Source organism: Nerophis lumbriciformis, linkage group LG04 (genome assembly GCF_033978685.3).
Source record: "Nerophis lumbriciformis linkage group LG04, RoL_Nlum_v2.1, whole genome shotgun sequence".
Lineage (NCBI taxonomy): Eukaryota > Metazoa > Chordata > Actinopteri > Syngnathiformes > Syngnathidae > Nerophis > Nerophis lumbriciformis.
This window is the reverse complement of record NC_084551.2, coordinates 52,450,472-52,475,543: the sequence shown is the minus strand read 5'-3', so window position 1 is coordinate 52,475,543 and position 25,072 is coordinate 52,450,472. Positions and strand designations below refer to the sequence as shown.

At 39.6% G+C, this 25,072-nt stretch overlaps 1 protein-coding gene across 1 annotated transcript in view; it reads right to left on the bottom strand.

The window, feature by feature from the left end:
• capn7 (calpain 7) overlaps positions 1-25,072 on the bottom strand; it is a 61,323-nt gene that overhangs the window by 16,420 nt on the left and 19,831 nt on the right. The window contains exons 7-19 of the mRNA XM_061957080.2: positions 21,651-21,777; positions 21,486-21,571; positions 21,310-21,403; positions 21,080-21,226; positions 18,890-18,996; positions 18,586-18,706; positions 15,279-15,423; positions 13,649-13,748; positions 13,415-13,550; positions 13,245-13,320; positions 12,840-12,985; positions 2,899-2,961; positions 2,702-2,832 (exon numbers count right to left, since the gene is read on the bottom strand). Of these exons, the coding sequence (XP_061813064.1) occupies positions 2,702-2,832; positions 2,899-2,961; positions 12,840-12,985; positions 13,245-13,320; positions 13,415-13,550; positions 13,649-13,748; positions 15,279-15,423; positions 18,586-18,706; positions 18,890-18,996; positions 21,080-21,226; positions 21,310-21,403; positions 21,486-21,571; positions 21,651-21,777 (1,479 nt within the window). The remainder of the gene's footprint in view (positions 1-2,701; positions 2,833-2,898; positions 2,962-12,839; positions 12,986-13,244; positions 13,321-13,414; positions 13,551-13,648; positions 13,749-15,278; positions 15,424-18,585; positions 18,707-18,889; positions 18,997-21,079; positions 21,227-21,309; positions 21,404-21,485; positions 21,572-21,650; positions 21,778-25,072) is intronic.

Here is a 25,072-nt window from a genome sequence, read left to right as displayed (position 1 = left end):
TCAATTCGACTTTTAGGAAAAATAGTTTAAATAAACCATTTTTCTACTTACCTTTATTCTTATAAATGGACATTATTGAAATTGCACTTTTACAACGGGAGCATCACTTCAGTGCATCTGGAAACTTCTTCAACATGTTCTTAAAGCCTTATTCCAAAATGAAAGAAATTCCTTTTTGTTAAAAAAAATTCTACACACAATACCCCAAAATGACAATGTGAATTTTTTATTTTTTTTAATTTGCAAATTAATTAAACATAAAAAGCCTCAAGTCTTTTTTAATAAGATGCCACAAGCTTGGCACACCTATCTTTGGGCAGTTTTGCCCATTCCTCTTTGCAGCACCTCTCATGCTCCATCAGGTTGGATAAGACACATTGGTTTACTTTCAGGATGTCTCTGTATTTTGTTGCATTCATATTTCCCTTTATCTTGACTAGTCTCCCAGTTCCTTCTGCTGAAAACCATCCCCACAGCATGATGCTGCCACCATCATGCTTCACTGTAGGGATGGTATAGGCCAGGTGATGAGCGGTGCCTGGTTTCCCCCAAACATGACGCCTGGCATTCACGCCAAATACTTCAATCGTTGTCTCATCAGACCAGAGAATAATTTGTTCTCATAGTCTGAGAGTCTTTCAGGTGCATTTTGGCAAACTTTTTACTAAGAAATGGCTTCTGTCTGGCCACTCTAATTTACAGGCCTGATTGTTGGTTGTCCTTCTGGAAGGTTCTCCTCTCTCCACAGAGGAATGATGTAGCTCTGACAAGAGTGACCATCGGTTCTTGGGTCACCTCCCTGACTAGACATTGACAAAAATTAATGCAACAATGTACAGAGACATCCTGGATGAAAACCAATGCTTCCCATCCAACCTGATGGGAGTTTGAGAGGTGCTGCAAAGAGGAATGAGAGAAACCGCCCAAAGATCGGTGTGCCAAGCTTTTGGCATGGTATTCAAAAAGACTTGATGCTAGAATTGCTGACTTAGGTGCATCAACAAAGTATTGAGAAAAAGCTGTGAATACTAATGTAAATGTGATTTTTTTTAGTTATAATATATTTGCACTAGAGATGTCCGATAACCGATATTGTCCAACTCTTAATTACAGATTCCGATATCAACTGATACCGATACATACAGTCGTGGAATTAACACATTATTATTGCTAATTTTGTTGTGATGCCCCGCTGGATGCATTAAACAATGTAACAAGGTTTTCCAAAATAAATCAAATCAGTTATGGAAAAAAATGCCAACATGGCACTGTCATATTTATTATCGAAGTCACAAAGTGCATTCTTTTTTTTAAACATGCCTCAAAACAGCAGCTTGGAATTTGGGACATGCTCTCCCTGAGAGAGCATGAGGAGGTTGAGGTGGGCGGGGTTGGGTGGGGTGGTAGGGTACTGGGAACCGGGGGTGTATATTGTAGCGTCCCGGAAGAGTTAGTGCTGCAAGGGGTTCTGGGTATTTGTTCTGTTGTGTTTATGTTTGTTACGGTGTGGATGTTCTCCCAAAATGTGTTTGTCATTCATGTTTGGTGTGGGTTCACAGTGTGGCGCATATTTGTAACAGTGTTAAAGTTGTTTATACGGCCACCCTCAGTGTGACCTGTATGGCTGTTGACCACTTGTGTGTGTGAAAAGCCATAGATATTATGTGATTGGGCCGGCACGCAAAGGCAGTGCCTTTAAGGTTTATTGGCGCTCTGTACTTCTCCCTACGTCCGTGTATCACTCCATACAGGGGCGTTTTAAAAAGTCATACATTTTACTTTTTGAAACAGATACCGATAATTTTGAAACCGATACAGATCATTTCCGATATTACATTTTAAAGCATTTATCGGCTGATATTATCGGACATCTCTAATTTGCACAATTTAAAATTGTCATTATGGGTGTATTATCAGTAGAATTTTGAGAACAAAAATTTATTTATTCCATTTTGGAATAAGGCTGTAATATACAATTTGGAAAAAGTCAAGCAAGATACACTGTATATTAGTATCATAAAAAAAACCTAGCTAAAAGTATTAAAAACAAAAAACTGTGTCAGTCTTTATTTTTAAGTTATTATGCCATGATTTCGCCAGTTCGGCACACATAGGAATAGATTTTTCTCCATGCCGAATGAGTATGACACCCCTGGTCTAACTATTACAGTTGTTATGTTATTAGCATTTGATTATTCATAACCAGCCCAATAAGATAAACATGGAAATAGCTAGACTAAAAAAATGGCAGGTTGGATGAAGTCACGAGTCAGAAAATGTATTTCAGAATAATTTAAAAACCTTAACGGCACAAACGAAAGTGTGAACAAATGATGAACGTGTAGGTGTTCCTAATATTGTGGCTGGTGAATGTGTGTACAAATCAGTTATTGTTGTCTGTACAGTGTGCACGCCGATGGAACACGTGTCTTGTACTGCAAACATACATGCAGCATAAGTCTAATAAAAGCAAAGAAGTCAGCAGACCATCTCCATAGCTTATGTAAATGGACTCTGTGAAATCCATTGTCCAAAGCAACAGTTGTTAGATGGACTCTGCACGGTCGAATTTGGCCGTAATTCAAGTTGATGTAATAGAAAGATCGAGAAGATTAATAAATCAAAAATGATTTGCAGTGCTCGGGTCACGGAGTTCTTCTGGTTCTGTCTTTATGTAACAAACAGAGCAGCTCGCACTGACCTGGATCCTCGCAGTTCTACCAGCAGGGGACCAGCCCGCTCCAAGTGGACTTGGTAGATGGGATTGTTCTTGTACGAGTCCTTGTAGTTCCCACAGCCTCCAGCGCTCAGGCCTTTCCACTGGCCGTTAATCTGAGGACACAATCTGTCAAGACACCCAGACACACACCAGCAATAAAACTGTGCTTGCCGACAAACCCTTTTGGTGTGTGTGAAGGGATTTGGGATCTTGAAGAAGTTGAATTTGGATCCTGAGTAAACCTGCAAGAATGAAAAAAAGATCTCAGATCAGCATGAGCTGTGAGTAAAGGATTGGATGTATATATATATATATATATATATATATATATATATATATATATATATATATATATATATATATACATATATACATATATATATATATATATACATACATATATACATATATATATATATATACATATACATATATATATATATATACATATACATATATATATATATATATATACATACATACATATTTATACATACATACATATACACATACATACATACACATACATACATACATACATACATACATACATACATACATACATACATACATACATATATATATATATATATATATATATATATATATATATATATATATATATATATATATATATATATATATATATATATATACACATACATAGATATATATACATTAGGGATGTCCCGATCCGATATTTGGATCGGATCGGCCGCCGATATTTGCCAAAAAATGCGTATCGGCAAGGCATGGGAAAATGCCGATCCAGATCTAGTTTAAAAAAAAACTCCGGTCCGTGTTTTCCAACGCACAGATTTAAATAATACATTCCACTTTTCTGCTGCTCCCTATTTCCGTTTCGCATTTTCCAGCACACCTTCAACACATCCACAGGTCTGTGGATTCTCACACAGTTGCTTTTAGCTGCTGGCATTACACTACAGGCTCTTCCCACTCCTCTTTCTGTCTCCTTCTCACAGACAGCAAGCGCAACTTCTTACACACGTCACATACTGTCACGTCACATACTGTCACGTCATACGTCACATACGTATACGCCCTCTCCCAGCAGAGAGGTAGCAGCATGGCTAACGTTAGCTGTGATGCTAGCGCAGCCGTGCGAGCAACCTTCCCTCTAAGGTGCGCGCCTGTGCAATTGCGCACTGCTCAAGCGTCCTCTGCGCACGGCAAATCTATGCCACGCACAAAATCAAATAAAAAAATAAGCGCATAACAATTTTCGACACACGGACACGACAGAGAAAACAGTTTTCGTCATCATTGTTCAAATATTGTAACGTCTGTCGAGACGCTTATCTCCATTCGGTGCCACACGCCCACACCATCAAAATGCCGAGGCAAACATTTCCAGATCAACACCGTATGAAAAAAATTGTGATTTTTTTAGTTGTGATTTCCTTCTCTGCATGAAAGTTTAAAAGTAGCATATATTAATGCAGTATGAAGAATAATGTTTTAATGTAGACACATAGAATCATCATACTGCTGTGATTATATGCATCAAGTGTTCATTCAAGGCTAAGGCAAAATATCGAGATATATAACGTGTATCGCAATATGGCCTTAAAATATCGCAATATTAAAAAAAGGCCATATCGCCCAGCCCTAGTTCAATGATGCCATTTCTGTTTGTCATGTATAATTTTGTCTATTTTGTGTTTATCCTTGAATAAACAGGTCAGTTTCTTGTTACCAGCCATTGTGTATTATTCAAACTCACCTAATTCAGCTGGCTAGTTGTTATCAAGAGTACTAAAACCCTTTTCAACATGATTCTGATAACTAAGTAGGCTAAATAACTTTAAACTTTAATACATGCTCGGATAGGCCAGTATCGGTCAGTATCGGTATCGGATCGGAAGTGCAAAAACCTGGATCGGGACATCCCTAATATATATATATATATATATATATATATATACACATACATATATACACATATATATACATATATACATACATACATACATACATCTATACCTATATACAGTATATATATATATATATATATATATATATAAATATACATACATATAAGCCTATATATACACATACATACATACACACACAAACACACGTCAAACATCTTGTCTTTGTAGTGCATTCAATTGAATATGGGTTGAAAAGGATTTGCAAATCATTGTATTCCGTTTATATTTACATCTAACACAATTTCCCAACTCATATGGAAACGGGGTTTGTACATTCATACATACATATATATATATATATATATATATATATATATATATATATATATATATATATATATACATATACATATATATATATATATATAAATATATGTGTACACACACACACACACACACACACACACATATATATAAATATATATATATAGATATATAGTTTTACATATAGTATTAATATATTGGCTATATAATCAATAGTTTATATAATTGGATATTAAGAGTATGTAAAAGTTAGACTGCTACTTTGTTTACTTCTGTGGCGACCTGAAAGTTTTGTAATCAGAAATTTCAAGCAGCTAAAATGCACCAAACACCGGACAAGTGTGGAGAGAGTGTTTTGCATTTTTCCCATCATGCATTGCAGGGGATTTAAATGGGAAAGGAAAGCAGGAAAAACAAGAACAATTTTTACAGATTGGTGTGTCACATACAGTGTTGGGTTAGTTACTGAAAACCAGTAACTAGTTACAGTTACTAGTTACTTTATTTCAAAAGTAACTCAGTTACTTACACCAAAAAGTAATGCGTTACAGTGAAAAGTAACTATTTAGTTACTTCTTTTTTCCCCCCTTTTTTTTTTTAAGGCTCCCATTAATGCTCTTTTAGCCTTCATTTCAGTACTGATATTGCACTGGAGAATAATACAATCTGTTGATCAACTTGACATGCATTTGCATCACTGAACTCAGAAAGCAATGTGCTCTACATACAACACACAAAGACAAAGATATGTTTCAAAGGGCCAATTTATTTCAGGCCAGAACAAATTGACAAAACTATTTTAAAGGGGAACATTATCACCAGACCTATGTAAGCGTCAATATATACCTTGATGTTGAATTAAACGCCTTTCTAATATTCGCTCTCGGAGCGATGACGTCACAACGTGACGTCACATCGGGAAGCAATCCGCCATTTTCTCAAACACCGAGTCAAATCAGCTCTGTTATTTTCCGTTTTTTCGACTGTTTTTCGTACCTTGGAGACATCGTGCCTCGTCGGTGTGTTGTCGGAGGGTGTAACAACACGAACAGGGACGGATTCAAGTTGCACCAGTGGCCCAAAGATGCGAAAGTGGCAAGAAATTGGACGTTTGTTCCGCACACTTTACCGAGGAAAGCTATGCTACGACAGAGATGGCAAGAATGTGTGGATATCCTGCGACACTCAAAGCAGATGCATTTCCAACGATAAAGTCAAAGAAATCTGCCGCCAGACCCCCATTGAATCTGCCGGAGTGTGTGAGCAATTCAGGGACAAAGGACCTCGGTAGCACTGCAAGCAATGGCGGCAGTTTGTTCCCGCAGACGAGCGAGCTAAACCCCCTGGATGTCTTGGCTCACACCGTCCCAAGATGATCAAGAGAAGAATATCGACCCTAGCTTCCCTGGCCTGCTGACATCAACTCCAAAACTGGACAGATCAGCTTTCAGGAAAAGAGCGCGGATGAGGGTATGTCTACAGAATATATTAATTGATGAAAATTGGGCTGTCTGCAACTCTCAAAGTGCATGTTGTTGCCAAATGTATTTCATATGCTGTAAACCTAGTTCATAGTTGTTAGTTTCCTTTAATGCCAAACAAACACATACCAATCGTTGGTTAGAAGGCGATCGCCGAATTCGTCCTCGCTTTCTCCCGTGTCGCTGGCTGTCGTGTCGTTTTCGTCGGTTTCGCTTGCATACGGTTCAAACCGATATGGCTCAATAGCTTCAGTTTCTTCTTCAATTTCGTTTTCGCTACCTGCCTCCACACTACAACCATCCGTTTCAATACATGCGTAATCTGTTGAATCGCTTAATCCGAGTCTGAATCCGAGCTAATGTCGCTATAGCTTGCTGTTCTTTCCGCCATGTTTGTTTGTGTTGGCTTCACTGTGTGACGTCACAGAAAAATGGACGGGTGGTTAAAATCAGGCACTTTTTTGGGATATTGCGTGATGGCTAAAAGTTTGAAAAAAACTTCGAAAAATATAATAAGCCACTGGGAACTGATTTTTAATGGTTTTAACCATTCTGAAATTGTGATAATGTTCCCCTTTAAATAGCTGCAACATAATGGCACTTTAACTTTAAGTAGATAGGATCTTTGATCCAAGACACAACTTAGATTTAACTAAAATGCTATTTTCTTTGTGCTCGACAAAAGAAAAGTAGTGAGAATGTTAAGACACTCGACTTCTGGCTTCACCATGATGTCATGTTAGTTGTTATGAGAGTAGTGTATGTGTGTGTGTGTGTGGCCCTTTACGATATGACAGCATGTGAGGTGAGTGATGTCAGTGAGTGAGTGGGCGAGAGAAGTGAGGGAACGGCGACAGTGAGTGCCTGCAGGTGCACTAGCTTGGTGGATGGCTGCGTCCAATAAAGTCACAAAGTTGCAACAAACGGCCGGCCTTGTCATTCGCTCTCAGCTGTAAAGACGCACTTCCGGGTAAAGTGAAGGTTGTTAGCCCCAAAATACATAGGCCCTGGAGGAACGTCTCCCCTGCGCCCCTCGACTACAGTATGGGAGCCCCGCCCGCCCCCACCCACACAAAGCACGCCTCTTCTTTTCCATCGCGGTCCACAGCGCTCCAATAAAACACACTCAGACCTTCTGTTTCTAGCCGATACTACATAAAAAATAACGTAAAATAACGCAGTAACGCATCATGTAGTAACGGTAACTGAGTTACTGAATATAAAAAATAACGCGTTAGATTACTAGTTACCGCCGAAACTAACAGCGTTACAGTCACATATGACAAAAATTCACGTGTGAGTGCAGCGTTATGAACTGTTCTGAAACAAAACACCTAAAATGGCTTTGAAGAGTTTACAAAAAATTCTGCAAAAAACATGTTTTAAAAAGACACACTGAGCTTTTAGAAATGATTTGCTATGCTAGGAGGTAAACAGCAAGCTAAAGTAATTTCGGTCATGAGCCTTCTTTTTTTGCCAACCGCCTGCATGCCAAACCATCTCTCATGAGCGCTGAGAAGAGCGACTCCAAATCATGAGCTCATGACCTTACAGGACCCAAAAGTTGCAGAAAACAACTTTTTCAAAGAGTCTTTTTTCTGTCATTTTGTCTATTTCATATGTTGACAAATGTATTTGATCTTTTCCTGTTCATGGCTCCTTTCTGGTCCACAAAGTAGGAAAAGCTCCCAAATCTTCATTGGGGGCCCCTCAGGACCCAAGCCGACTTTTCTAAGCGGATGAGTTTTGACAATTTTCCAATTTTTGACAATTTTTCTGACCCAATAGATCCTTCTTTTCCTTTGGTTGTTTATGGAACCATTCTGGTCCGGAAAATGTGATAAACCTCTTTCTCTTTCTGGTAGGGAGGGCATGGGAGAGAAACCTCAAACGCTCACATCGGGGGAGCCAGTGGGACCCCAAAAGGACACTTTTTCTGAAAGATTGATTTTCGTCCAGTTTATCAAAACCGCTCTTAAAATCTCAGCTTGTGCGTACTGTGATACTTTGCTATCAATGGAAATATGTTGTGCTTTTCTGTGGCAGAACAATGGCATAATATTACAAAAGTGGTAGAAATATTATATTATGTATATTATAATGGTTTATAATAATATACCATTGAATGGTATCTTATAGAAGTGGTAGAACAATGGCATATTATTACAAAAGTGGTAGAACAATTATATTATAATGTGGTAGAACGTTGTATGTTATACTGTTTTATAATAATATACGATTGAATGGTATATTGTACAAGTGGTAGAACATTGGCATATTACTACAAATGTGGTAGAACTATTGTATATTATGTTTTATAATAATATACCATTAAATTGTATATTAAACAAGTGGTAGAACAATGACATTACTACAAATGTGGTAGAACGATTACATTATAATGTGGTAGAACAATTGTATATTATGTTTTATAATAATATACTTTTGAATGGTATATTATACAAGTGGTAGAACATTGGCATATTACTACAAATGTGGTAGAACAATTATATTATAATGTGGTAGATCAATTGTATATTATGTTTTATAGTAAAATACCATTAAGTGGTATATTAAACAAGTGGCAGAACAATGGCATATTACTACAAATGTGGTAGAACGATTATATTATAATGTGGTGGAACAATTGTATACTATGTTTAATAATAATATATCATTGAATGGTATATTATACAAGTGGTAAAACAATGGCATATTATCATGTGATATAACAATGGTTTATTGTTATAAATGTGGTAGAACAATGCTATATTAATATAATGTTGTACAACAATTGTTTATTATTGTAAATTTGGTAGAACAGTCACATATTTTAATGAGGTGGAACAATGCTTTTTAATGATAAAAGTGGTAGAACAACAGTAAATCATTAGAAATGTGGCAGAACGATGGTATGTTATTATAAAAGTGGTAGAACAATGCTAAATTAATTATTAGTAATGTGGTCGAACAATGGTGTATTAATATAATGTAGTTGAACAATGGTTTATTATTGTGTACGTGGTCCATTATTATGCATATGGTTATGCATATGGTTGACCAATGGTATAAATAATTTAATGTGGTCGAACAACGGCATATTAATATATTGTTTTATCATAATGCGGTAGAACAATGGTATATTTTTAGAATGTGTTAGAACAATGGCATATCAATATTATAATGTGTTATAACCATGTATATAATAATAATATGGTAGACCAAAGGTAAATTATGTGTTAGAACAATGGTATATTATTATAAAACGGTAAAAACAATGGTACATTATTATAAGGCGGTAGAACAATGATATATTATAATTGTGCGGTAGAACAATGATATATTATAATAATGCGGTAGAACAATTGTATATTATAATAATGTGGTAGAACAATGGTATATTATTATAATACGGTAGAACAATGGTATATCATTATAATGCAGTGGACCAATGGTATATTATTATAATGCGGTAGAAGAATGGTATATTATTATAATGCATTAGAACACTGGGATATTATAATGTGGTAGAAGAATGGTATATTAAGATGCTTTAAAACAATGGTGTATTATGGTAATGCGGTACAACAATAGTATGTTATAATGTGTTAGAACAATGGTATATAAAAAGTAAGTGGTAGAACAATGGTATATTATAATGCAGTGGAAGAATGGTATTTCATAATGCGTTAGAACAATGGTATGTAATAATAATGCGGTAGAACAATTACATATTATAATGTGTTAGAACAATGTTATAATAATGCTGTGGAACAATGGTATATTACAATGTGGTAGAACAACGGTATATTATAATGCAGTAGACGAATGGTGTACTATAATGCGTTAGAACAATGGTATGTAATAATAATGCGGTAGAACAATTACATATTATAATGTGTTAGAACAATGTTATAATAATGCTGTGGAACAATGGTATATTACAATGTGGTAGAACAACGGTATATTATAATGCAGTAGACGAATGGTATACTATAATGCGTTAGAACAATGGTATATTATAATGCAGTAGAAGAATGGTATATTAAGATGCGTTAAAACAATGGTTTATTATAATAACGCGGTACAACAATAGTATGTTATAATGTGTTAGAACAATGGGATATTAAAATGAAGTGGTAGAACAATGGTTTATTATAATGTAGTGGAAGAATGGTATATTATAATGCGTTAGAACAACGGTATATAATAATAATGCGGTAGAACAATGGTATATTACAATGTGGTAGAACAACGGTATATTATAATGCAGTAGACGAATGGTGTACTATAATGCGTTAGAACAATGGTATGTAATAATAATGCGGTAGAACAATTACATATTATAATGTGTTAGAACAATGTTATAATAATGCTGTGGAACAATGGTATATTACAATGTGTTAGAAAAATAGTATATTATAATGCAGTAGAAAAATGGTATATTATAATGCATTAGAACAATGGTATATTATAATGCAGTAGAAGAATGGTATATTAAGATGCGTTAAAACAATGGTATATTATAATAATGCGGTACAACAATAGTATGTTCTAATGTGTTAGAACAATGGTATATAAAAAATAAAGTGGTATAACAATGGTATATTATAATGTAGTGGAAAAATGGTATATTATAATGCGTTAGAACAACGGTATATAATAATGATGGGGTAAAACAATAGTATATTATAATGCAGACCGGGGCATTCGGCGGCCCGCGGGCCACATCCGGCCCTTTGTGCGTCCCTGTGCGGGCCGCGTGAGGCCAATCATAAATTACAACATAAATTTTAAAAAGTATCTATGTCAAATGTGCAATACAACGGTGCTGCTTTTGTTCTGAAAAGCGTTATTTGTATTACTTCCGTGTGGACGTATGCGCGTGCGTGATTGTGAGTGAATGTGAACAGCTGCAATCACAATTTACAAAATAAAGTTGAAAAAACATCTATGTCGTGCGTGCAATACAACTGTGCTGCTTTTATTTTGAAAAGTGTTATTTATGGGCGTATGTCCGTGTGTAACCTGTGAGTGAAGGTGCACAGCGACAAGTGATGCCCGGTTACTCCCGAGACGCTAAAAAGAGAAAAGTTGATGACGAATGCCGTGTTTTCGTCAAGACATGGACTGCCAAGCAACGTCCCCTCTAAGGTGCGCGCCTGCGCAATTGCGCACTGCTCAAGCGTCCCCTGCGCACAGCAAATATATGCCGTGCACCAAATCAAACCCTTTTGAATTCTAAAGAAAATAAACACATTTATTCTGTGTAATTTTGCAATGCAACTTTGAGTGACAGTGACAACAAGCGGCCCTAACGGTGTTTGTCAACACCGTTCAATTGAACGCCGTTCAATTATTGTAACATCTATCGAGATGCTTCGAGGACAGGAATTATATCGATCACTTTATTGAGCAAAACTGTTTATATTTGGCCATAACCACACCAAAAACATGAGTAAAACACTTTTATCTCGAAAAACTAGTCATTTTCTGCCGTACAAACCAGGCCAAAACCAACTTGTCATCTGTCACCAACACGCATACCACTAAGCCACTGGTGCGTTTATGGCCACACAAAAAATCGGACAACTCAAAGATCACACAAAGTTACACTATGACTCCTCAGTCATACGTGTGCTTATTTTACTGTAATTTATTATTAATGTTAATTTATTGATATTAATCATGGAATGCTGTTACTAGAGAAAGTTACAGGAATGCACACTTCATCCTATGCTCACATTTCATTGTGCAACATGAGGATGTTTAAGGGGAACTAAATGTGATCTCTGAAAGGGGTACAAATGATTTCCAAAGCAGTGCTTTTGGTAAAAAGTTAAGTTAGGTTAAATGAAAGTATTATTATTATTTTTTACTTATTATTATTATTATTATTATTTATCTTACGGTATATATTAAAAATAATATTGAGCAAAATTTAATTGAAATATTGTCGATGTGGCCCTCCAGCAGTGCTCGGGTTGCTCATGCGGCCCCCGTTAAAATTAATTGCCCACCCCTGTTATAATGTGTTAGAACAATGTTATATTACAATAATGCCGTAGAACAATGGTACATTTTAATGTGTTAGAACTATGGTATATTATGTGTTAGAAGAATGGTATATTATTATAATGTATTAGGAACAATTATATATTATAATGTGTTAGAACAATGTTATATTACAATAATGCCGCAGAACAATGGTATATTATGTGTTAGAAGAATGTTATATTATTATAATGTCTTAGAACAATGGTATATTATGTGTTTGAAGAATGTTACATTATTATAATGTGTTAGAAGAATAGTATATCATTATTAATGTACTAAGGAACAATGATATATTATAATGCGTCAGAACAATGGTATATTATTAAAATGCAGTACAAAAATGCAAGCAGGACTGTCGCTTACTCGCAGTGTGTAGTTGATGGTGTTCTGCTTCTCGTACTGCGACACCACCAGCGTGAAGGTGTGCGTCCCTGCGCTGGTCAGCCTTATCTTGGTCAGGTAGTGGGGGCTGTTGATTCGGATGCCGTCGATGTAAGGCGGGGGCTCGGCTGCAAGGGGAGACGGCGCAGAGCGAGGAAGATTCATTTGTCTCCTGCTAACAGCTTGGTTTTGTACGTGAAGATCAAATAAATTTTTACAAAGATGACTTTTGATATGAGAAATGCTCATTATTAGGTACTGTATTGTACTGAGAAGCATGTCTAATATGTTGGTGTGATTGGAATTGTTATCATATTGTGCGGGGGTACCAAACATTTAGTGACTTAGAAGATAAATTTGGCAGTCGAGCTCGGAAGAAAGACCCACCTGGATAATAAACTTTCTTGCCTTCAGTCTTGTAAACAACAAGCGTGATGAACTCTCGATTCTGAGCAAAGTCCTCCTGTGAACACACAGACAGACACAAAGTCTGGCTAGATGACAACGCTTCCTCCTGACCACACGTAAGATGATGTCATCATCTTGCAGCCCTCCACCTTGTCAGTGATGTGTCTGGTGAGGAGGACCCATACAGCAGCGCCCCCTGCTGGACACTGCACCTCCAGCTTGTACTGGGGGTTGTTGGCCAAACTGTAGACGTCCTTCACGGGGCCCTGCTTTCCATCCCAGCTGCTGCAACACCCAAAAAGAGCACAAGATGAGAAGATGAGCTGAGAATGTTCCACAAACAAACCAGCTTACAGCATGACTTTTCTATATTAAACACAAACCTGTGAATACATGTGGATTCTTTGAAGAGGCCAGGGTTCCAGCTTAGGTAGATGACGTCATAGTACTGACACAGGTCCTCCCACGCGATCCAAAAAACACCTGAAGCGCCCAGAAATGTAAGACCAAAGGCTAGTTTATACTTCATCAACATTAAAGGGGAACATTATCACCAGACCTATGTAAGCGTCAATATATACCTTGATGTTGCAGAAAAAAGACCATATATTTTTTTAACCGATTTCCGAACTCTAAATGGGTGAATTTTGGCGAATTAAACGCCTTTCTATTATTCGCTCTCGGAGCGATGACGTCACAACGTGACATCACATCGGGAAGCAATCCGCCATTTTCTCAAACACCGAGTCTGTTATTTTCCGTTTTTTCGACTGTTTTCCGTACCTTGGAGACATCATGCCTCGTCGGTGTGTTGTCGGAGGGTGTAACAACACGAACAGGGACGGATTCAAGTTGCACCAGTGGCCCAAAGATGCCAAAGTGGCAAGAAATTGGACGTTTGTTCCGCACACTTTACTGACGAAAGCTATGCTACGACAGAGATGGTAAGAATGTGTGGATATCCTGCGACACTCAAAGCAGATGCATTTCCAACGATAAAGTCAAAAAAATCTGCCGCCAGATCCCCATTGAATCTGCCGGAGTGTGTGAGCAATTCAGGGACAAAGGACCTCGGTAGCACGGCAAGCAATGGCGGCAGTGTGTTCCTGCAGACGAGCGAGCTATCGACCCTAGCTTCCCTGGCCTGCTGACATCAACTCCAAAACTGGACAGATCAGCTTTCAGGAAAAGAGCGCGGATGAGGGTATGTCTACAGAATATATTAATTGATGAAAATTGGGCTGTCTGCACTCCCAAAGTGCATGTTGTTGCCAAATGTATTTCATATGCTGTAAACCGAGTTCATAGTTGTTAGTTTCCTTTAATGCCAAACAAACACATAGCAATCGTTGGTTAGAAGGCGATCGCCGAATTCGTCCTCGCTTTCTCCCGTGTCGCTGGCTGCCGTGTCGTTTTCGTCGGTTTCGCTTGCATACGGTTCAAACTGATATGGCTCAATAGCTTCAGTTTCTTCTTCAATTTCGTTTTCGCTACCTGCCTCCACACTACAACCATCCGTTTCAATACATGCGTAATCTGTTGAATCGCTTAAGCCGCTGAAATCCGAGTCTGAATCCGAGCTAATGTCGCTATAGCTTGCTGTTCTTTCCGCCATGTTTGTTTGTGTTGGCTTCACTATGTGACGTCACAGGAAAATGGACGGGTGTTTATAACGATGGTTAAAATCAGGCACTTTGAAGCTTTTTTTAGGGATATTGCGTGATGGGTAAAATTTTGAAAAAAACTTCGAAAAATAAAATAAGCCACTGGGAACTGATTTTTAATGGTTTTAACCATTCTGAAATTGTGATAATGTTCCCCTTTAAGGGCCTTTTGTGAAGTTCTCCCCCAAAACTCTAGAGGCTTTTTTAAAATTCAACTCTGAGATCAACTCATGACTTTCCGCTATTATTTAGCTTGTTGGCTTTCTTCAGAGCTAGCGAAAAAAAATGGCGATGAAAGACAGATTGTTGTTGCAGCTGGAACTAGGGCTAAAGTTACAAGAAGCAATACCGTTGTCAAACTTCTGTGCGGTCTTTGGGTCAAAATTGAGGTATTTGAGGAGTTCCGGGGTCCAGTTCTTGTCGTCTCGCTCGCTGTAGCGCCCCTTCCAGCGCAGGTGGCTCCACGGATTCTTCAGCTGCAGGAAACGCATATTCTGCGAGAGAAACGCGGTTACAAGGGGAGAGAACACTGTTGCAGAGTGCATGTTTGATTACCGTATTTTCCGGACCATAGGGCGCACCGGATTATAAGGCGCACTGATAATGAATTGTCTATTTTTGATCTTTTTACATATATTAGGCCATCGGATTATAGGGCGCATTATAGGAGTCATATTATTAGGGACCACAATGTCCCTTTGGGACAGAGGACCCTATTGTAATTGTAAGGTTTTATTATTATTATTCCGCCGCCTCTTTGAGCTGTAATTTGACCCCCTTAACATGCTTCAAAACTCACCATATTTGACACACACATCAGGACTGGCGAAAATTGCCATCTAATAAAAAAACCAAACCCCAAAACTGAAAATTGCACTCTAGCGCCCCCTAGGAAAAAACACAGACAAAACTGCTTGTAACTTCCGGTAGGAATGTCGTAAAGACATGAAACAAAAACCTCTATGTAGGTCTGACTTAGACCTACATTTCATATATTGACAAACCCCAGCAAAAATCAACAGGAAGTTTGCAATTCCCCCTTCAAAACAAAAGTTTTGTAAAAACCAGTCACCTTTTTCAAACATTATCTCCTCTGAGCGCGTTTGTCGTGTCGGCTTCATACTAGCACAGGAGAGAGATTGAACCTTTCTGATTAAAAGTTGACCAAAGAGTTTTAATTACTGCTCCGGTTTGGAATTTATGTGCCGTCAAAGTCGGTCCCGTCCATCGCTGCTTGCAGCTTTAATTATTATTTTTTTCTAAATGTAAAACACTTCCTTGTGGTCTACATAAAGTTAAAGTTAAAGTACCAATGATTGTCTCACACACACACTAGGTGTGGCGAAATTATTCTCTGCATTTGACCCATCTCCCTTGATCACCCGCTGGGAGGTGAGGGGAGCAGTGGGCAGCAGCGGTGGCCGCGCCCGGGAATCATTTTTGGTGATTTAACCCCCAATTCCAACCCTTGATGCTGAGTGTCAAGCAGGGAGGTAATGGGTCCCATTTTTATAGTCTTTGGTATGACTCGGCCGGGGTTTGAACTCACGACCTACCGATGTCAGGGCGGACACTCTAACCACTAGGCCACTGAGTAGTAGTACACATAACATGTAATGGTGGTTCTTTGGTCAAAATGTTGCATAGATGATGTTTTACACATCATCTTCAAGCCGCTTTCTGACAGTCGCTTCCGGATGCGCCGTTTTGTGGGCGGTCTTATTTACGTGGCTCACCTTCCACAGCGTCTTCTCCCCGTCATCTTTGTTGTAGCGGTGTAGCGTGCAAGGACGAGGGTGGAAGAAGTGTCAAAAAATGGAGCTAACTGTTTTAATGACGTTCAGACTTTACTTAAACCAAAGAGGGAGCAGCATCTCCTCATCCGGAAACAACAACACCGGAAATGTGTCCCGTGAAAAACTGTCCGACCGGAACTCTAACAACTAAAGTTCCTTGAGTGAATAATGTAAACTCACTACACTGGTATGTTTTAGCGCTTTCATGGCGAGTTTACTGACAGATATAAGTAAGAACTAGAGATGTCCGATAATGTCTTTTTTGCCAATATCCGATATTCCAATATTGTCCAACTCATAATAACCGATTCCGATATCAACCGATACCGATGTATACAGTTGTGGAATTAACACATTATTATGCCTAATTTTGTTGTGATGCCCCGCTGGATGCATTAAACAATGTAACAATGTTTTCCAAAATAAATCGACTCAAGTTATGGAAAAAAAATGCCAACATGGCACTGCCATATTTATTATTGAAGTCACAAAGTGCATTTTTTTTTTTAACCTGCCTCAAAACAGCAGCTTGGAATTTGGGACATGCTCTCCATGAGAGAGAATGAGGAGGTTGAGCTGGGCGGGGTTGAGGTGGGGGTAGCGGGGGGTGTATAATGTAGCGTCCCGGAAGACTTAGTGCTGCAAGGGGTTCTGGGTATTTGTTCTGTTGTGTTACGGTGCGGATGTTCTCCCGAAATGTGTTTGTCATTCTTGTTTGGTGTGGGTTCACAGTGTGGCGCATATTTGTAACAGTGTTAAAGTTGTTTATACGGCCACCCTTAGTGTGACCTGTATGGCTGTTGACCAAGTAAGCGTTGCATTCACTTGTGTGTGTGAAAAGCCGTAGATATTATGTGACTGGGCCGGCACGCAAAGGCAGTGCCTTTAAGGTTTATTGGCGCTCTGTACTTTTCCATACATCCGTGTACACAGCGGCGTTTTAAAGAGTCATAAATTTTACTTTTTGAAACCCATCCATCCATCCATTTTCTACCGCTTATTCCCTCCGGGGTCGCGGGGGGCGCTGGAGCCTATCTCAGCTACAATCGGGCGGAAGGCGGGGTACACCCTGGACAAGTCGCCACCTCATCACAGGGCCAACACAGAGAGACAGACAACATTCACACTCACATTCACACACTAGGGCCAATTTTTTTTTTAGTGTTGCCAATCAACCTATCCCCAGGTGCATGTCTTTGGAGGTGGGAGGAAGCCGATACCAATAATTTCCGATATTACATTTTAAAGCATTTATCGGACATCTCTAGTAAGAACTTTACACTACTTTATATTAGAAATGGCAACAGTGGAGGATGAATGTCCCATAACAAGAAGATAGAGAAAAAGAAGAAGCTTTTCAACTACGCGCGCAATTTTTCAGGATGTACGCAGAGCCCAAATACAGATCAGCAGGTATTAGAAGGTAAGAAAAGTTGCTTTTGAGTAATATCACAAAACAAAACCGCCAGATAATATATCTTGCTTTATACACACACCATAATAATATTATGTTTAATGCGCCGACAATCCTTCAAGCGGTGCGGCTTCATAGCTTACCAAAGTCATACTAAAACATTTTGATAGATTTTTGAGCGCCGTGTGTAATGTTCTATATTTTCAATGGAACATATAGAATGTTGGTGTTGTTTACTTGAGACCCATCATAGTCCAGGCTACACTTATCTTTTATGTTTGACTGCCATCTACTGGTCACAGTAGATGGCATCATTACACCATGTACCAAATAAAATAGTTTTGAGGTGGGTGAGCTCAACCAAACTTATTCCTTACATTAGGCGCACTGTCGAGTTTTGTCTCACACCTTTCACGACGTGCTAATGCTACTTTGGTTAAGCTAACCTTGTACTCCCTGATGTCCAGAACTGCATAGGCATGAGTTGGCACCAAACCCCATCGCTCCCCTTCCTCCTCTGTCATCACCCCAGTTGCCGTGGTGACCAGGACGTCGCCCCTGTGGAACCTGCAGGAGGCGAGACAAAGTCTCAAATTTTTTACCGCCATATTGACGGTTTCCATAGACAATAACATCTGCGAGTCTTACATTCACTTTATTTTCTCCACCACATTATTCATTCTGGCGTCAGAGTCCAAAACAAAAACATTTAAGAAAAGAGAACAAAGTGTTTATAAGAGTGACACTTACCTCTGGAAGAGCATGCGGAAAGAGTCGTCTTTGCTGAACGACTGATTGTCGGAGTGCATGGCGATGCGTTCAGGGATCCATCCAGTGAGCGCGTGCAGATCAATGTTCTGAAAAAAATTATAACCATAATTCATCATCGTCATTTCTACCCAATAGGATCAAGATCGGAATTTGAGGAGCCGAGTTATTAACGTGGCGAATCTTCAGAGCAATGTTTGGCGCCATGCCACGCCCACATCTTATGACGTAGGCAAAATTTGTTCGTAATTTATCAAAACCTGTATGTGTAGTATTTGTCATTTTAACCGCGGCTCATTTAGTTAAAGGGGAACATTATCACCAGACCTATGTAAGCGTCAATATATACCTTGATGTTGCAGAAAAAAGACCATATATTTTTTTAACCGATTTCCGAACTCTAAATGGGTGAATTTTGGCGAATTAGACGCCTTTCTAATATTCGCTCTCGGAGCGATGACGTCACAACGTGACGTCGCATCGGGAAGCAATCCGCCATTTTCTCAAACACCGAGTCAAATCAGCTCTGTTATTTTCCGTTTTTTCGACTGTTTTCCGTACCTTGGAGACATCATGCCTCGTCGGTGTGTTGTCGGAGGGTGTAACAACACGAACAGGGACGGATTCAAGTTGCACCAGTGGCCCAAAGATGCGAAAGTGGCAAGAAATTGGACGTTTGTTCCGCACACTTTACCGACGAAAGCTATGCTACGACAGAGATGGCAAGAATGTGTGGATATCCTGCGACACTCAAAGCAGATGCATTTCCAACAATAAAGTCAAAGAAATCTGCCGCCAGACCCCCATTGAATCTGCCGGAGTGTGTGAGCAATTCAGGGACAAAGGACCTCGATAGCACGGCAAGCAATGGCGGCAGTTTGTTCCCGCAGACGAGCGAGCTAAACCCCCCTGGATGTCTTGGCTCACACCGTCCCTTATGCCACCGAAGATGATCAAGAGAAGAATATCGACCCTAGCTTCCCTGGCCTGCTGACATGAGGGTATGTCTACAGAATATATTAATTGATGAAAATTGGGCTGTCTGCACTCTCAAAGTGCATGTTGTTGCCAAATGTATTTCATATGCTGCAAACCTAGTTCATAGTTGTTAGTTTCCTTTAATGCCAAACAAACACATACCAATCGTTGGTTAGAAGGCGATCGCCGAATTCGTTTCGGCTGCCGTGTCGTTTTCGTCGGTTTTGCTTGCATACGGTTCAAACCGATATGGCTCAATAGCTTCAGTTTCTTCTTCAATTTCGTTTTCGCTACCTGCCTCCACACTACAACCATCCGTTTCAATACATTCGTAATCTGTTGAATCGCTTAAGCCGCTGAAATCCGAGTCTGAATCCGAGCTAATGTCGCTATAGCTTGCTGTTCTTTCCGCCATGTTTGTTTGTGTTGGCTTCACTATGTGACGTCACAGGAAAATGGACGGGTGGTTAAAATCAGGCACTTTGAAGCTTTTTTTAGGGATATTGCGTGATGGGTAAAATTTTGAAAAAAACTTCGAAAAATAAAATAAGCCACTGGGAACTGATTTTTAATGGTTTTAACCCTTCTGAAATTGTGATAATGTTCCCCTTTGAACAAGTTGAAAAACTTGTTGGGATGTTACCATTTAGTGGTCAATTGTACGGAATATGTACTGTACTGTGCAATCTACTAATAAAAGTCTCAATCAATCAATCAAAAAAAGCACTTTATATGTAGAAAAATGTTGTTAAGAAACCATTCTGAGCCTTATCTTATTTAGTTTTTATTTGATATATGTTGACCACATGAACCCTGGCAATGGACCCTGTGTGTATATATATATGTTATTGTTATGCTTAGCATTCATGACTGCCTGCTGTTGCACTGATCACATCCATCACACACACAGCTATTTCTATTTTTGTGCAGAGTTATTATAGTGTTCCCAATGTTAAAAGGATGAAGCCATTGTTTACAAATTTGGTAAATAAATAACCAAAACATTTATATTTTGTTGTTTTCTTACTGTACCGAAAATGCACCGAACCTTGACCTCTAAACCGAGGTACGTACGGAACCAACATTTTTGTAAACCGTTACACCCTTACAGAAAAGTGACCTCATTTATTAATCATCATCATCTTCTGCAAAGATCTCTGGAGGTCACAAATCCTTCTTGGTTAATGCACCTACCGAGTTGGAGCCGGGAAAGTCGTAGCCGCCCATCACCTTCATGTAGGCCTTCTCGATGAGGGACACCCACAGCTCGTTCTTGTTGCTGGAGTACGAGCACAGCAGCTCGCCGCCACGATCCACAGGCAGGAGGTCGTCTATGATGACCTACATGCATAGGCGCGTTCACCATTTACCAGCTTGTCAGTCTACCCAGGAATATTTAGTGTCCGAGGCGTAAGAATGCCGACCTTCCTGGGGACACCGTTGATGTGTAACTTGACCATGTACTTCCCACATGGATTGTACTCCGGCTCTCCTCGCCTGTTCTGAGGGTAGATGATGCTGTACAGACACAAACCAGCCACATTTTCCTTCTGACTCACCTGCAGAGATTTAAACGCAGGGTGTTGCTTGAGTGTGCTACCTGGTGATGAGCTTCTTGTTGTAGCGCCTTTCGTAGGCGGCGCTGATGGCGAGCGAGGCCACAAACGAACAGTCGGACACCACCGTCTGGACAGTGGCGGCACACGTTAAACGTTTGTCTTGACGCAAACACAGGCAGCACGCTACAGTTGGGAGGAGAGTGGACCTGCTTGATGCTGAAGCTGGACACGGACATGATCATGGTGGGACTGGTGCACATCTCGTCAGGGCGGACCCAGCGGGAGAAGATGGCTTTCTGTTTGGGCGACAGCGCCAGAGTCCCCGTTTTGTCCCTGGTGGGTAGATGATTTTTTTTTTAAAGAGAAGACATGCCAATGTATCAATGAAATTGCAGATTTATTGTTTAGAACAGGGGTGCCTCAGACTGACAAATGAAAGGATGCGGCCACTATTTTAGTAGTTCTCACTAGAGATGTCCGATAATGGCTTTTTTGCCGATATCCCAATATTGTTCAACTCTTAATTACCAATTCCGATATCAACCGATACCGATATATACAGTCGTGGAATGAACACATTATTATGCCTAATTTTGTTGTGATGCCCCGCTGGATGCATTAAACAATGTAACAAGGTTTTCCAAAATAAATCAACTCAAGTTATGGGAAAAAAAATGCCACCATGGCACTGCCATATTTATTATTGAAGTCACAAAGTGCATTATTTTTTTTAACATGCCTCAAAACAGCAGCTTGGAATTTGGGGCATGCTCTCCTTGAGAGAGCATGAGGAGGTTGAGGTGGGCGGGGTTGAGGTGTGGAGGGCGGGTGGTGGGGGGTAGCGGGGGGTGTATATTGTAGCGTCCTGGAAGAGTTAGTGCTGCAAGGGGTTCTGGGTATTTGTTCTGTTGTGTTTATGTTGTGTTACAGTGCGGATGTTCTCCCGAAATGTGTTTGTCATTCTTGTTTGGTGTGGGTTCACAGTGTGGCGCATATTTCTAACAGTGTTAAAGTTGTTTATACGCCCACCCTCAGTGTGACCTGTATGGCTGTTGACCAAGTATGCTTGCATTCACTTGTGTGTGTGAAAAGCTGTAGATATTATGTGATTGGGCCGGCACGCAAAGGCAGTGCCTTTAAGGTTTATTGGCGCTCTGTACTTCTCCCTACGTCCGTGTACACAGCGGCGTTTTAGAAAGTCATACATTTTACTTTTTGAAACCGATAATTTCCGATATTACATTTTAAAGCATTTATCTGCCGATAATAACGGCAGTCCGATATTATCGGACATCTCTAGTTCTCACCTTCAAAACCAATACAATATATTAATTTTGCCATTTCCGTAGACATTTCGTGTGAATGCTCAAGAGCCAAAGCCGAACTGAAATGCTAACCTTTAGCACGCTAGCCGGATAGCATCAAGTAAAACAAAAAAAAGTGAACTAAAAAAAGCTAGCATGCTATGCTACCATAGCATGCACCATTACCATTAGCATGCTTACAGTTAGCATTTGTGAAATACTGAACTATATGTCTATATATGTCTAAACCTACTCAGTGGCCTAGTGGTTAGAGTGTCCCTGAGATCGGTAGGTTGTGAGTTCAAACCCCTGGCGAGTCATACCAAAGACTATAAAAATGGGACCCATTACCTCCCTGCTTGGCACTCAGCATCAAGGGTTGGAATTGGGGGTTAAATCACCAAAAATGATTCCCGGGCGCGGCCACCGCTGCTGCTCACTGCTCCCAGGGAGTGATCAAGGGTGATGGGTCAAATGCAGAGAATAATTTTGCCACACCTATTGTGTGTGTGACAATCAGTGGTACTTTAACTTTTAACTGTATATGTGTATACCTGCTAAATTTGCTAAAATAAAATAGCTAGCAAGCTAATGCTAAAATGCTAAAATGCTCACAGTAACATGTGCTAAGTACCAAAATGTATTACTCTTCAAACAGCCCTTTAAGACATTTTTGTTCAGATTTGCACCCCCTGTCTTTTATGCATTTTACACTTGTTTTGTAAAGCTTTTATTATTTTGAATTAACTGTGTCTGTTTGAACCCCTGCTGTAGCACTTTGAGATTTGTAAATGTAAACTGTTATAAAATAAATGCATTATTATTATTATTATTACTCAGAGGTACCTGAAACATGTGTTTAAAATGCTAGCATGCATCAAGTACCAAAATATGACTGAGGTGCATACCTACAAAATTAGCTAAAAAAAAAAAAAGCTAGCATGCTAACAGTACTTTGCTAACAAAAGCATGCTTACAGTTAGCATTAGGGAAATACACAACTATATGGCACTGAGGTGTATACTTGCTAAATTAGCTATTAAAAAAAAGGTAGCAGGCTAATGTTAACATGCTAAAATGCTATTTGTAAGATATATTATTTTGAGGTGTGTAGTTTGTTGAAAATGCTAGCCTGCTAATGTTAGCGTGCATCAAGTACCAAAATATGACTGAGGTGTATGCCTACAAAATTTGCTTAAAAACAAAAAAGCTAGCATACCAACGTTAGCATGCTAAAAGGTATAATTTGTCAAGTAACAAAACAATTGATGCTGAGATGTATACCTGCAAATTTAGCAAAGAAAGACAGAATGCTAATATTAGAATTAGAGCTGGGCGATATATGGAATATACTCGATATATCGCGGGTTTGTCTCTGTGCGATATAGAAAATGACTATATCGTGATATCCGAGTTGCTTTTATCTGCGGGCATTACACTACAGGCGTTTCTCACTTTTTCTTGTCTCTCCTTCTCACAGAGACGTAAAACAAGCGCACCTTGTTACATACGTCACATACTGTCGCGCGTGCAACGTCATACGCCCTCGCGGAGCAGAGAGGTAGCGGCATGGGTAAAGTTAGCTGTGATGCTAGCGGAGAGGTGCGAGTGGTAATACGAGAGAGAGAAGGTGCCAATCTGGTAACAAATGAAGGAATAATTAATTCCAAGAAAAACAGCACGGGGTCCATCGGTTTGGCTTCAAGTGGGAAGATGTCGAACAGACAACCGTAATATGTCAAGTATGCGGCAAAAGCGTTGCTACAAAAAGTAGCAGCACTGCTAATTTGTAGCATCATTTGAAAAGTCACCCGCTAGAGAATGAAGAGTGCTTGACGCTCCGCATGTCAACATCTCTGGCCGGTGCCACCATACTTGCCAACCCTCGCTATTTTTTCGGGAGACTCCCGAATTTCAGTGCCCTTCCCGAAAATCTCCCGGGGCAACCATTCTACCGATTTTCACCCGGACAACAATATTGGGGCGTGGCCGTGATGGCACTGCCTTTAGCGTCCTCTACAACCTGTCGTCACGTCTGCTTTTTTTCCATACATACAGTGTGCCCGCCAAGTCACATAATATATGCGGCTTCTACAGACACACGTAAGTGACTGCAAGACATACTTGGTCAACAGCCAGACAGGTCACACTGAGGGTGGCCGTATAAACAACTTTTAACACTGTTACAAAAATGCGCCACACTGTGAACTCACACCAAACAAGAATGACAAACAATTCGGGAGAACATCCGCACCGTAACACAACATAAACACAACAGAACAAATACCCAGAATCCCTTGCAGCCCTAACTCTTCCGGGACGCT